This window comes from Garra rufa, chromosome 12 (genome assembly GCF_049309525.1).
Source record: "Garra rufa chromosome 12, GarRuf1.0, whole genome shotgun sequence".
NCBI classification, from domain to species: domain Eukaryota; kingdom Metazoa; phylum Chordata; class Actinopteri; order Cypriniformes; family Cyprinidae; genus Garra; species Garra rufa.
Window position 1 is genome coordinate 41,853,899 of NC_133372.1, and position 15,645 is coordinate 41,869,543.

The 15,645-nt window shown below is 34.0% G+C and overlaps 1 protein-coding gene across 3 annotated transcripts in view; it reads left to right on the top strand.

Annotated features, from left to right (window-relative positions):
* Positions 1-15,645, top strand: part of matn4 (matrilin 4) — a 31,808-nt gene that overhangs the window by 1,718 nt on the left and 14,445 nt on the right. For all 3 annotated transcript variants that reach the window (XM_073851576.1, XM_073851578.1, XM_073851577.1), the window contains exons 2-8: positions 4,796-4,912; positions 7,037-7,600; positions 9,081-9,203; positions 9,294-9,416; positions 11,030-11,152; positions 11,380-11,502; positions 13,958-14,080. In XM_073851576.1, the coding sequence (XP_073707677.1) occupies positions 4,840-4,912; positions 7,037-7,600; positions 9,081-9,203; positions 9,294-9,416; positions 11,030-11,152; positions 11,380-11,502; positions 13,958-14,080 (1,252 nt within the window). In that variant the 5' untranslated portion in view covers positions 4,796-4,839. The remainder of the gene's footprint in view (positions 1-4,795; positions 4,913-7,036; positions 7,601-9,080; positions 9,204-9,293; positions 9,417-11,029; positions 11,153-11,379; positions 11,503-13,957; positions 14,081-15,645) is intronic.

The following is a 15,645-nucleotide window of genomic DNA, read 5'->3' on the forward strand; positions in this document are numbered from 1 at the left end:
TGGGATCCGGGAAGCTTAAACAGTCTTCTAAAGATACATATACAGCACACTGAAAGAAATGTGCTGCCATTCTTCTTTTTTACTGCCGGTCACCTTCTCACTTTGCTACTTTACTCTAACAGGAGGCTATGGTTTCTCTTGGTTTAGGTTCCTCAGGGGAGCTGTCATTTTTATTCTTCCACATACTATTTTTAATGATCTTTGCTTTCACATTTTCCCATCCAATTTTTTCCCTAATTTTTAAAGCTCAGAGATTGATTAAACCTGTGATGAATAAAGTCATATTTTACCTCAAAGTCAAAAATAAAAACTCTACTTTACTTAAAGAATATGAAGCTTATTTAGCACTATTTTATTTGACATTTAGAGTGCATGATAATTAATGCTATGTTCTTTAAATTGTAAAGCTAGTATTAGTTTTACTGCCTTTACATTTTTGCTGAAATATGATTTATTTTGAAAATCAGATTATTTTAATGAGAATTTTTTTTACATTTTTTAAATTAATTTTTAATAAACAAATATGATATAATCAACACTATGTATAATATAAATAACAAATACATATTATTTTTATTTATTTATTTAACTTATTTTGAACTTTTTAATTGATACATACATTTTGGAACATTGCAAGATCCTAAACCAGGCTTTTTACACAATAAATGAGTTGTTGTTTTTTTGTAAAGGATGGCCAGTGTTAATGGCATGGTTCTCTTTTATTCAGTGTATTTATTTTTAATAAATTAATAATAAACTACTAAATTAAATACAAATATTATATTGTAAATATTACATAATATAAAAATATATATATTTTATTTATTTTATGATTAACTAAAATTGTCAGGAAAGTGGTAGCACACTGCCAGTCATAAAGATCACAAAATAAACTTACTTTTTTTAAAAATAATGCCCACCATAGTTTACATGGTTATCTTTTTTTTTTTTCACTTAATCTCAATAAATAAAATATATATAAATAATATATAAGGCTTTTTTGTTTAAAAGAATGTCTGAATAATATATGTATAAGTGCACATTTTTGGGCAACCATTTTACCAAATTCACATTAAAAGTGTAATGTATACTACAGTTGAAAAAGTTTGGGCATGGTAAGATTTTTAATAATATTGCTGTATTTAATGCTCACCGATGTTACATTTATTTGATCAAACTTACAGTAAAATTGTGAAATATTATTACAATTTTAAGTAACCTTTTTCTATTTTCTAATATATTTATGTGATGCAAAGCTGAATTTTTAGCATCATTACTATAGTCTTCAGTCTTCAGAAATCATTTTAATTTTCAAAAACAGCCTATTATGTTTTTGGAAACTGTGAATTATTTGAAATAAAAATATTTTGTAGCATTATAAATGTCTTTACTATCAATTTTAATCAATTTAATATGTCATTGATGAATAAAAGTGTCAACTTAATTTTTTATTATTTCATTTATTTTTAATTAATACATAAAATATTAATCAATAAATATTAATTCATATTATATTATATAATATAAAATTGCATTTAATATATTTTGTTTAAAAAATTGCCACCATAGCATGGTTTTCTTTAATTAGTTAATTAATTAATAAATAAATAGCGTGTTGTATTTTGTAGCATGTAAATATAATAGAATTTAAATAAAAATGCATTCATTTTTGTATATTTAAAACAATGGCCACCATTGTTACCATATTTCTAGTACCGACCTGTTTCTCTGTCTCCTTTCCTTTGGTCCTGCATGGCGTTCATGTGTACATCAGCCACTTTGAAATGTTCATAAAGTCCTTTACAGTGCCAGACAATCCAGTGTTGTTCATGCCAACTGGTTTTACTTTATACTGTCCTTTCGCAATAGTGTAACTGTCAGAGCTCTGTTGTAAGAAGACCCCTCCATCTCCATTTCCAATAACTGTGTTATCAGCCTCATAGGAATATTTGTAAATCTATATGCGTGTTTGTTTTCAGAGATAGTCACCTGTACCCAGGTGCTGAATTCTCACGCCTCCCTCCACGTGGCAAGCAGTTACTGATACAAGTGAACACAGAAGGAAGCATAAAGTCCAAACAGAAATAATTGCAGGTGACACACAAATAATGCTTATTTTGTGAGAGTAAAACATGGACACCAAACCAAATCTGGCTTTTAAGTTACAGCCATGAATAACAAGCAAACAGGATTCATGGTTGAACAGGATAAGTGATTTTACACACGTTGGTTGTGATGTGGTCACAAGGTATTTGCATTATTTCCAGATGCAGGGGCTGAAATTGTGAAATATGGGGGGGTAGGTGTTCATTAAATCAGCAAACCTTCTTTTACAAGGGCTGCATGTTCTTCAAAGCCAGTTTAATGGAAACACTTTATCAGTAAAATATCAGTACATGCTAATAGAGTGGAATAACAGCACCTTTTTATATGTCTGCTATGACATATGACATTGGCTGCCATCCAAAAGCCAGTAATGATGTTATATCCTCTCTAAACATACCTCTTAACTTTTCTGAATCTGCTTATATGATGAGTGCTGAAATAATCAAAGCTGAGGTAAGGGCCTCGGCAGCTCGTACGCACACACTTAAACCCTAATGTACACATGCAGCACAGAGAGCTTCATTGTATTAGCACACAAGGGACTGAAGTCTGCCTGTTAACCTGGATGCCACTGAAACCTCATGTGCAGAGTCTTTATCAAGGCTGAGAGAAACCACAAACCAGTCCTGGTCATAGAGGTCACTTTGAATCTCCTGCTGAGAGAAGGAGAGAAGTGTATAGGGATGCCTAACTTTTTTATTTTTTAATGAAGGTTAAATCACCCTGAAATGAACATTCTGTCATTATTTACTTACTAACATTTAATTTCAAATCAAAATCAGCAAAAATAACAATAAAAGCACCATACATTTTTTTGATTTTATATTATATTCCAAGTCTTTTGAAGCAATACGATGGAAAAACTGACTTTTATTAAAATTATTGCATTTTGCCTTTGAGTTGTATTTGTTTTTGTGTATTTAAAGGTTGCATTAAAGAAGAAGTTCACTTCCAGAACTAAAATGTAAAGATAATGTGCTCACCCCCTAGTCATACAAGATGTTCATGTCTTTCTTTCTTCAGTCGTAAAGAAATTATGTTTTTTGAGGAAAATGTTTTAGGATTTTTTTATACATAGTGGACTTCCAAAATGTAGTTTAAATCCTGAAATGTTTTTTCTCAAAAGCATAATTTCTTTATGACTGAAGAAAGAACGGCATGAACATCTTGGATGACAAGGAGGTACATTATCTGTAAATTTTTATTGTGAACTTCTCCTTTAAGATGTGTGTTTGATGTCAGTGATGCTGACCTCCTTTGGTTGCTTTTCACATTTCTTTGATCAAACTTACATCAAAATTGTGAAATATTTTTACGATTTTAAATAACTGTTTTGTATTTGAATATGTTTTGAATTGAAATGTATTCATGAATTTTCAACTTTATTACTTTAGTCTTCAGTGTCACATGATCTTCCAGAAATCATTGCAATGTTTAAAACCAGTTGCTGCTTAATATGTTTATAGAGACTGTGAATTTTTTGAAATAATAACTTTTGTAACATTATAAATGTCTTTACTTGGCCATTGCTCTCAAATCTCTTTTGTTTCTGCATATATTTAAACTTTGCATGAAGATGCCTGTTTGATCTCAGTGATGCTGACCTCCTTTGCTGACCTTCAGTGATGCTGACCTGTTACTTTTCAAACCTTGCTACATTTATTGGAGTAAACCTACAGTAAAATATTGAAATATTAGTACAATTTTAAACAACTGTTTTCTATTTTAATATATTTTAAATTGTAATTTATTAATGTGATGCAAAGCTGAATTTTCAGGATTATTACTCCAATTTTCAGTGTCACATGATCCTTCAGAAATCATTTCAGTATTTATAGAATGTTTATAGAAACTATGAATTAAAAATCATTTGTAGCCTTATAAATGTCTTTGCTGTCACTTTTAAACAATTTCTTATGTCACTGCTGAATAAAAGTTTGCATTTCTTTAAAAAGCTTTTAGCCTTAAAAAAGGGATTTGAGAGCTATGGCGAAGAATATTAGCAAATAATAGGTTAAATTTGGGCTTGTTCATTGCATAACGCTTTCATATGACTTCAGAAGATGCAGATATATATTTCCAAAATAGTTCCAAAAAACCTTTATGGTTCTTTTCATGACATGAGGGTAGGTAAATGATGAAAGAATTTAAATTTTTGGATTAATTTTAACTTTAAGTTGAAGCATATCAGCTTCAACTGCAACGTGTATACAGCAGAAATACTGTTGTTAATTGAACAGCGTATAGAAAAGCAGCACACCACTAATCTGTCTGGCTGTTTATCTGCTGAGTTCAAAGACAGTAACAATTCAAGCCAAACCATGACACACTCCTCCGTTCTGTGGTCCTCTGATAGTGATAATCCTTATCAGTCCTTTGGAGAAGCAAATCCCTTTGTGAAAGCCAAAGTGACTGACAGCATGCCGTTTATAACGCCAACGTCCCAGACGCAGTTATTTTCCAGCAATTACTTCACACAGCATTTGAACTCAATGCCTGTGGTGATGTGATCGGCCCAAAAGTCTATTAACTCTTCTATGTTAATGGCCTGTTTAGAACTGCTGCTGTGGACCATCTGTTTGGTGTCGCCGTTTTATTGCAAGCTCAGACTGGAATGTATGGCTGCCTTAATAGTACAGATTTCCCTTGACCTGCAATTTTACTCTTTCTTTCTCTTCTCCACCTACAGCCATTGGGATTTTTGCGGCAAGATTGGGCCTTTGTCGACGAAACATGACACGTGCGTTGGTGTACATCAGTGTGCTAATAGCCATAATAGCTGTGACGGAAGCGAGGCCTAAATCAGGTTGGTTAAACCGCCGTCTTAACACTAATAAATCAATCTTGGCAGCAAGGAAAGTAGACACTACCTCAGAGTCTGTCGATTACGGTGGTGTTGTTATTGGCAAACCAGATGACTATTGTAGACTTTTTTTTATCAACTAGATGTGTGGTTTTAACTGATTCAGGGTTCAGATTTTACTTGCAAAACTAAACCTAAATGTATTAATATGACCATAAATTGCATTGACTTTATAATAGTCTTTATAATTTGAGTCTTTCTAAATGTCTCTTAAAATTCAGTGGTTTTATTCGTCTGGCATAAATAATGTCTGCATGACATGACAAGTCATTTTTTTTTCTTTAAATTTGGGTAATTTTGTTTATGGTTACCAAGGAATGCAGTTAACCATCTTCTAAATTTGACTGCAAAATTATGATTTTGGACCCAAATACCATTTTCTCCTCTCATTTAAAGGAGACATAAGAAAATCTGACTTTTTCCATGTTTAAGTGCTATAATCGGGTCCATGGTGTATCTAGCAACCCAGAAAATGTCAAAAAGGACAGCCCAGTAACTTTGGTAAGCTGTTCTCAGCAAGTAAGTCCCTTCAGATTTTGCTCCCCTGTGATGTAACACCCCTTAATCTATACGTTTTCACCCTTGGCAATGTCATTTAGTTTTAGCAAGTGAAAACGTTTTACTAGTTTTAACATCATTGCAAAAGGACAGGCAAAGCATGCTAACTGTTCTGTTGCTGGCTGCACAGACAAACATAGAACAGTAATTAGAGTCTCAGTCTCATAGGAGACAAGACCAATATAAACATGCAATTTCTTTCCCAGCTGTTTACCTTCACAGACATAACTGAACTAACGAGCTGATGATCTTAATCAGATGTTAAATAAGGGAGACATGCAAAATGTGCATTGAGAACCACTGCTCTAGAGGGTGCTATGCTGGAGGCATTCCCCATAGCGTCCTCTAGAGGACGCGGCGTGAGTTCCTTTTTAAAAGTGAACGTCTCAGGTTATGCATGTAACCATGGTTCCCTGAGAATATGGAACGAGACACTGCATCCTCTAGAGGGTGCTGTGGGGAATTTCTCCAGCATAGCAACCTCTAGAGGACAGAGCGGAAGTACTCATTTGAAAGGGAACGAACTATGCCAATAAAGAACCTTAATTTTTTAGACTGTAAGAACCGTTTTGGACCAGGATTGAAAAACACTGCTCTAGAGGGCGCTATGCTGGTTGCATTCCCCATAGCGTCCTCTAGAGGACGTGGCGTGAGTTCCTTTTTAAAAGTGAACGTCTCAGGTTATGCATGTAACCATGGTTCCCTGAGAATATGGAACGAGACACTGCATCCTCTAGAGGGTGCTATGGAGAATTTCTCCTGCATAGCACCCTCTAGAGCAGTGTTTCTCAACTCCAGTCCTCGGGACCCACTGCTCTGCACATTTTGTATGTTTCTGGATCTGACACACTCCGTTAAGTTCATAGATCTTTCTCCTAACGAGCTGATTATCTGAATCAGGTGTGTTAAATGAAGGAGACATACAAAATGTGCAGAGCAGTGGGCCTCGAGGACTGGAGTTGAGAATCATTGCTCTAGAGGACAGAGCGGAAGTACCCATTTGAAAGGGAATGAACTATGCCAATAAAGAACCTTAATTTTTGAGACTGTAAGAACCGTTTTGGACCAGGATTGAAAACCACTCCTCTAGAGGGTGCTATGCTGGACGCATTCCCCATAGCGACCTCTAGAGGATGCAGCATAAGTTCTCTTTCAAAAGCAAACATCTCAGGTTATAGGGAACGAGACACTGCATCCTCTAGGGGGCGCTATGGGGAATGCCTCCAGCGTAGCGCCCTCTAGAGGACACAGCGGACGTTCCCCTTTGAAAAGGAATGAATAAAGCCATTAAGGAACCTTTATTTTTTAGACTGTAAGAACCGTTTGGAAACTATTTTAAATAATCTGAAGAACCTTTTTTGAAATAGAATTTTCTATAGATGTTAAATGTTCTTTATGGAACCACTCATGCCAACAAAAAGCCTAGTGTAATTGTTTTCTCTGTAAACTGAATCAGTATTGTCATTTTGTGTTTTTCAGTTCTATTTTCCTTTTTTTTTTTTTTTACAGCTGAACCAAAGTGTAAATCTGGCCCGGTCGACCTTGTGTTCATCATCGACGGCTCCCGCAGCGTTCGTCCCCATGAGTTCGAGACGATGCGCAAGTTCATGATCGACATCATCCACGAGCTAGACATCGGCCTGGAAGCTACAAGAATTGGTGTGGTCCAATACTCTAGTCAAGTCCAGAACGTGTTCTCCCTCAAAGCCTTCAGCAAGACTGAGCAGATGGTCAAAGCTATCAACCAGATCATTCCATTGGCACAGGGCACTATGACTGGCCTGGCCATCCGCTATTCCATGAATGTAGCCTTCTCTGCCGAGGAAGGTGCGCGTCCCAACGTTCCCCATGTAGCCGTTATTGTGACAGACGGACGCCCTCAGGATCGTGTGGCTGAAGTGGCGGCCGCTGCAAGGGAGTCTGGGATTGAGATCTACGCCGTCGGTGTCGCCAGAGCCGATATGACCTCACTGCGTGCTATGGCGTCACCACCGTTTGAGGATCACGTGTTCCTGGTGGAGAGCTTTGACCTCATTCACCAGTTCGGGCTTCAGTTCCAAGACAAGCTTTGTGGTAAAGTGTTTCTCCATTTGATATATGCTCCACATTAGTAAAAGGATTTAGACATGAAAGTGAAACTTTTTTTTTAACCTCAAACCTCAACTCAAAGGTGCAATTTCTTCTTAGCAATAACAAAGGATCTACGCCACCATTAAAAAATTCTAGGGTCTGTTAAGATGTTTAATGTTTTTGAAGTCTCTTATGTTCACCAACATGATTTTCTTTCTTAGCATTTTTGTCTTGTTTTCTAGTATAAATATCTAAAGATTCTTAAACCAGGATGTGTTTACTTAAGTAAAATAAGTAAGTAAAATGATATTGTGATATAATGAGGTAAGAAAAATAATCTTAACTCAAAGGCTAAACAAGATTATTTTTCTTGCCCCATTGGCAGATAATTTTGCTTGTTTTAAGGAAAAACTAACAACATTTTGATTTTTTTTTTCAGAAAACAAGACATAATATCTTAAGTCATTTTACTTGTCAAGTAAATGCATCCTGATTCAAGAGTTTTTAGATATTTATACTAGAATCCAAGACAAAAATGCTAAGGAAGAATTTTGTTTTCTGTGTACATTTGAGTGAAGTATAGTAAAATTCAGTAATAATGTGAAATATTATTGTAATAAAAAAACTATTTCTATTTGAATATATTTTAAAATTTATTCCTGTGATGCAAAGCTGATTTTTTAACACCATTACTCTTAGTCTTCCATATCTAATATGCTGATTTAGCTGTTTTTTAAATGTCACTTTTGATCAATTGCCTACTGAATAAAAGTGTTAATTTCTTAAAAAATAACTTTTGAAAGGTCCTGCATTCATTGAAGATAATTTAATAATTCAATAGATTAAATAAAAATCCTAAATTATAATAAATAAAAATTAATATTAAAATTTTTAGAATCATTACTCCAGTCTTGTTCAACAATGCTGAAAACAGTTGTGCTGCTTAATATTTTGTATAAACCATGATTTTTATTCAGCATTTATGTGAAATAGAAATGTTTTGTAACTTTATAAATGTCTTTACTGTCACTTTTGATCAATATAATGATGATGTAATGCATTCTTGCTGAATAAAAGTGTTAATGTCTTTAAAAAGAATAAATAAAAAATATTTTTAAGTGATTTAATCTTAATTTTTGTTCTTCATTATTTGTCAATTATATGGCATTTTTGTCAGAGTAAAATTAAAATAAAAAAATTAAAATTAAATAAAAAAAGTTTTTGACTAAGACATTTTTAACTATTCGAGATGCTTTCAGTGGTTAATTTTGTCCTTTGGGCTTTAAATCAGTCCCACCTTTCTTTCTTTTTTCTTGTAGAATATCCTGTTTCAACAAGGATTTGAAAGTGGAAAATCTTTCGTGCAATACATAAATCTCCTGTTGACTTTAAGCACAAGAACACTGCTATTTTTACATCCTGTGGACACTATGATTTAGCTTTTCTTGCTTTCTCAGTACTCAAGTGTTTGTTGGATTTGCAGGAATGGACTTGTGTCTGGAATCGGATCACGGCTGTGAGCACATCTGCGAGAGTTCGCCAGGCTCCTACCACTGTCTGTGTCTGCCTGGATACACGCTCAACGAGGATGGCAAGACCTGCACACGTGTGTAGCCTGACAAATTACACATCATAGAAGTATGACACAATTATCATTCCAGCGATGCTCAACAGGTGTGTGTTTGCTTCTTTGCAGCCATTGATCTATGTGCTGAAGAGAAGCATGATTGTGAGCAGATCTGTATCGCTTCACCCGGGTCATTCATGTGTGACTGTAACACAGGATACACACTCAACGACGACAAGAAAACATGCAAAAGTTAGTGACAGTGAAATACGAACTTCTATTGTTTCATACCCAGTATACAGAAAAAGGTTATGTTCGGAATAGAATACTACCATACTATTCATGCTATTTTAGCAGTATGCATTATGCATATTGAACACAGTATGCAAATATTCTGTAGGCATGGAATATCTGAACTGTGTTTGCTAAAATGTACAATATACTCTAATATACAGGGTGGGTGAAAAGTAGCTAGGCAATATTTTTTGGATATATATAACTTGTAGTATCACTGGAGTCTTGATGAAAACAGTCTCTAAATAGACGATAGTAAATAGGATTTCATATTTCCCTTGTAAGTATGTACAATTTGTTTCAATAGATTTGTATTAGAAATATAGACTTTATTACCTATTTTAATGCCTAGTTACTTTTCACCCACCCTGTATACTGTACAGTATGCAGTAGTGTATAAATTAGTATTCCATTACAAACATAGACTAAGAAACAGCACTGTATACTAAATATACACCTGTTCTTCTATTGTACAGCACATTATATTGTGCCTCAGAACATAGTATGCTTACTTAAAGATCCCATGAAATCCCTGATGTGTAGGAATACAATAAAATAAAAGGCATAGCAAAGACTTATATTGTTAGAAAAGATTTATATTTTGAATAAATAATGTTCTTTTTAACCTTTTATTCATCTTTTATTCACACTGACAATTGAAGTAATGACTGATAAAAATTCAGCTTTGCGTCGCAGGAATGCATTATATTTTACAATATATTAATATAGAACACCATTATTTAACACTGTAATTATATTTCACAATATGACATTTTTTCTGTAGTTTGTATCAGGAAAATGCAGCCTTAATGAGCGTATAAGAATTTTTTAAAAAACATTACAAATCTATATATACACAGTGTAATTTATATATTTATATATTTTTTCTACATTTTTATAATTTTGATGTGCTTTTAACATTTTTTAATTCAGTTTTAGTAATTTTTACGACTTCCACTTCCATTTATTTTTGTCTAAGTTTTAGAAATTGACAAAATTATATTTTTATTAGTTTTGTAAAGTTGGCTGGGTCAAGTTTTTTAAGTTTATCTAAGTTTTTAATTTAATATTATATTTTATTTATGCATTATTGTAATTATATAGACATTTTTATTCAGCAAGAATGCATCAAATTAGTCATTAAATTGATCAAAAGTGACAGAAAAAGCATTTATGAAGTTAAAAAAGATTACTATTTCATGCTGAATAAATGCTGGAAAAAATAATCAAGTTTTCCACAAAAATATTGTTGAATAAACTGTTTTCAACATTTTTTTTTTTTTATATATATTTTATTTATTCACTAAATTAGCATATTAAATACAGAAGACTAGAGTAATGATGCTGAAAATTCAGCTTCGCATCGCATGAATAAATTAAAGTTTAAAATATATTCAAATAGATAACTGTAAGAGCACTGTTTGAAGAAGGAAGTACAATAGCCTATAGATGACTTTAAAGTGAATAGACATGGATTAAAATCTAGAAGGTTCCAGTCCAGATTTCATGGGGTCTTTAACACCTGATTACTCACCCATAAACCTTCTCTCACCGCTCTTTGCCTGTTCCAGTGATCGACTACTGCTCATTTGGAAATGACAGCTGCGAGCATCAATGTGTGAGTGTGCTCAATGGCTTTAATTGTCGCTGTAACGAAGGATACTCACTCAACGATGACCTGAAAACCTGCACAAGTTAGTGAAAGCGATTCTCTACAACTTACAATGCTTTTTAAAATATAAAAAGTATATACTTTGTAGTATTGCAACAGTATTCCATTCAGCTTATACCAAAGGAGGTGATGTGAAACAACCAGAAATGATAAATGTTTCCATAGTATTGCCAAATGCAAACATAAATAGGACTTTGGCATGTGTTTTACCATCATCAATGTCTCATGCTTTTGTCTGCCTGTTTTCAGTGATCGACTACTGCTCATTTGGGAATGACAGCTGTGAGCACGAATGTGTGAGCGTGCTTCAGAGCTTTTATTGTGAATGCCGTGAAGGATACACACTCAATGAGGACGAAACATCGTGCACAAGTTAGTGAGGGCTGTGGATACACACATAATTCACATATGGAGGACTCACAAATACCCACAACACTACAAGCCTATAATTAAAAGCCAGACATTCTCCTAACTAACATGTTTTCAAACACATGGAACAGTTTCTAATGCAAAAAGAAAGTTTGAAGTATCATTACAGCTTCCGCTTGGCCGTATTATGCTGCTATAAAACACACTAGCGCTACTTATCCATCCATATCCTCCTGTGACCAGCTGGTTTATCTATTAAGCCACTGAACAAAAACACTTAAGTGTTTGCGCTTCTAATTCTGTGGAGTTTTTATAGTAAATAGCAAAAAACATTTTTTTGATTTATAACCAGTATGGGGAAGATTAAATAAATTGAGTAGCTTTTAGCTTAGCAAGTTACAGTTTTAAAGCAATTCAAGTACAAGCTACTCTTTCAGCTATGCTATGGAGCTAAGTAGCTATTAAGGCTATTTAGTAGTAGTTATCTGGCAAAAATAAAAATAAAAACATTTGTAAGCAATACAGTATCTTGAAAAAGTGTGATTTAACACTTTAGCCAAAATATTTAATATCATGGATGAATATTTACTTAGTAATCCAATATTTTGTAGAGAGAGGTCAAAATGGCAATTTTACCTGAGATTCAGAGTCGAGTTACAGGAGGGTAAAAATGACTTCAGAAAGATGGCAGCATTATAATGTTATTTTTACACAGAGATTGGTAGTTTTATTAGTAAAATCTATTGACTTTATCAAGCCTTGTTGCATCATGTGCCAATTGTGACCATTCAATAATGGGGAAACAGCACTTTTTATAGTTTTTTTCCCAAAGTTTGCATGCCTGTAACTCACATAGTATTACTGATATCTTAATGCCCTTTTAGATATTGGGTCTTAGCAAACTTTGCCTTTGGCATCTTAATTTTTAATGATCTATGAGATTCGGTTCCAGAGATATTGAAATTTCAATATGGCTCCAGGAGTAAATTGTTAAAATGGTCAAAAACCATGTGTGGGTCAGTTTGAAAAAATATGATATCAAGTTGAGGCACATTACCTTGCTTTCTGTAGTCTATTCATAAGATTCTATATTTGAATCAGTTTCAGGTATATAAAACCTTATTTGCAGTATCTTCAATACTTCTTGAGCTATATGCAAGCAAACTTTGGAAAAAGAATATGTATGGCACTCAGACAGGTATGTTCAATGCAGTTGTCTTGACAGAAGGAAATGGGATACATCTCTAGTTTCAACATTATTTGTTCTTCAGGCATTCCTCTTTAAAAGAAAAGGAGTATTACATTTTTTCAAACTGACCTAGATTTGGTTTTGACCCCTGAAAATGTGTACATTTTAATGATTTACTCCTGGGGCCATATTGAAATTTCATTATTTCTTGAACCAAATCTCATAGGGCATTGAAAATAAATATACCAAAAGGGATGTTTGTTAAGACCCAATATCTAAAAGGGCATTTAGATATCTTTAATACTTCTTGAGTTACAGGCATGTAAACTTTGGAGAAAAACTTGAAAAATGCTGTTTTCCCATTTTTGAATGGCCACCATTGGCACACAATGCAACAAAGATTGCTTAAGTCAACAGATTTCACTAATAGAACTACTCATTACAACATTATGATGCTGCCTTCTCTCTAAAGTCATTTTTACCCCCCTGTAACTTGACTCTGAATCTCAGGTGAGAATTGCCATTTTGACCTCCCTCTACAAAATAGTGCATTACTCATTTAATATTTTGCCTTTCATCACTATACATGTCTGTCTTTTTTCAGAAAAACATATTAGCAAAATCAAAAATATGAGCCAAGGACCTGGTTGAGTTGACACAGAATGACCCAGTAGTAATTTAGCATTTTGCTACACTGCTATTTGTTAGCACAACTACACTGTAAAAAACGCAGTTTGTTGAGTCAACTTAAAAAAATTGGTTACCCTGCTGCCCTAAAATTTTAAGTTCAGTCAGCTCAAATTTGTTTAGTCAACTTGAAATGTTAAGCTGTACTAAGTGACAACCTAGATATTTGAGTTGACTTAACAAAACATGTATTTTTTTTAAACTTAAAAGCTGGGTAAGTTGCACCGTTGCCTTAAAAAATTAAGTTGTATCAACTCAAATATCTAAGTTGTCACTTAGTACAACTTAACGTTTCAAGTCGACTAAACGTTTTTGAGTTGACTGAACTTAAAATTTAAAGGCAGCCAGGTAACAAATTATTTTAAGTTGACTGACAAAATGTTTTTTTTTTTACAGCTGGACAACTGGAAAAATACATGCTACTGAAAACGCTGCTAAACAATATAGTTAGTATAGTGTTGCTGATTTCAGCTAGCAGTGTAACTGTTCTGAAACAAGATAAACAGCTTGTATTTTACTTTGATGTGGTTTTGCTCTTCCTGCTTTGCCAAAGCTTTTCTTACTGTTCTCTGCCTGTTCCAGTGATCGACTACTGCTCATTTGGGAATGATAGCTGCGAGCACGAGTGTGTGAGTGTGCTCAATGGCTTTAACTGCCGTTGTAACGATGGATACTCACTCAACGATGACATGAAGACCTGTACAAGTTAGTGAAGTCCATCGTCAGTTTGTACATTCACAGATTCAAAAGGAATTTTCTTCAAATCAAGTTTACTTAACATTTTTCTCAATTGTTTGCCATCAGTGGTGGGTCTATCCATGCTAAATTACTAAGATGGTCATTTGAATTTCAACAGATGTGTATCCTATTGGGTCTAATAGTATAATATCCTTCCTTTTATTGTTCTCTGTTCTTTCTCAAAGCAGTTAAAGCTGCTGTATGGGGATTTCAGATGTTTGTCCACAATTGGGGATTGAGATTGGCAATTAGGCCATACAGCCTTTCTTAGAAAACCTTGTCCACCTGTTTTTCCCTCTAAAACAGCACATAAATGTTTTAGTAAGAGCATGTGATGGCCAAAGCAAGCATGAAGAACAACTGGGAAACAACTGAAAGGAAACTTGATTTAAAGTATCGAAAAGCTGTAGTGGTGCTTAAAAGTTTGTGAACCCTTTAGAATTTTCTATATTTCTGCATATGACCCAACAGTTCATCAGATTTGTCTGAAAGCAGACATAGGGAACCCAATCAAACAAATGAGACAAAAGATTTTTCTTTGTCATTTATTTATTGAGAAAAATGATCTAGTGTTAAATATATGTGACCCTGAACCACAAAAACAGTCTTAAGTCACAAGGGTATATTTGTAGCAATAGCCAAAAAAACATTACATGGGTCAAAATCATCAATGCCAAAAATCATTAGGATATTAAGTAAAAATCATATTCTTGAAAGATATTTTGTGAATTTCCTATTGTAAATATATAAAACCTTAATTTTGGATTAAAGGGATAGTTGACCCAAAAATGAAAATTTGATGTTTATCTGCTTACCCCCAGGGCATCCAAGATGTAGGTGACTTTGTTTCCTTAGAAAAACACAAACGAAGATTTTTAACGAAAACCGGTGCAGTCTGCCAGCCATATAATGGACGTGGATGGGCATCAAACCTTTAAAAGTAAACAAAAACATGCACAGACAAATCCAAATTACACCCTGTGTCTCATGACAATAAATTGATTTCCTAAGACACGAAACTATCGTTTTTTGCGAGAAACTGACGAACTATCGTCACGAGTCACAGGGTGTAATTTGGATTTTTCTGTGCACGTTTTTGTTTACTTTTAAAGGTTTGGTGCCCATCTACTGCCATTATATGGCTGGCAGACTCCACCGGTTTTCGTTAAAAATCTTTGTTTGTGTTCTGCTGAGGAAACAAAGTCACCTACATCTTGGATGCCCTGGGGGTAAGCAGATAAACATCAAATTTTCATTTTTGAGTGATCTATCCCTTTAATAATATGCATTGCTAAGAACTTCATTTGGACAACTTCAAAGGCAATTTTCTCAATATTTTGTTTTTTTGCACCCTCAGAATCCAGATTTTCAAGTAGTTGTATCTCGGGCCAATTGTCCTATCCTAACACACCATACATCAATGGAAAGTGTATTTATTCAGCTTTCAGAAAAACAATGTGACTGGTTTTGTGGTCCAAGTCCACGGTCACATATGTAAAGCATGTGGATCTTTGCTTTCAGTATCTGGTCTG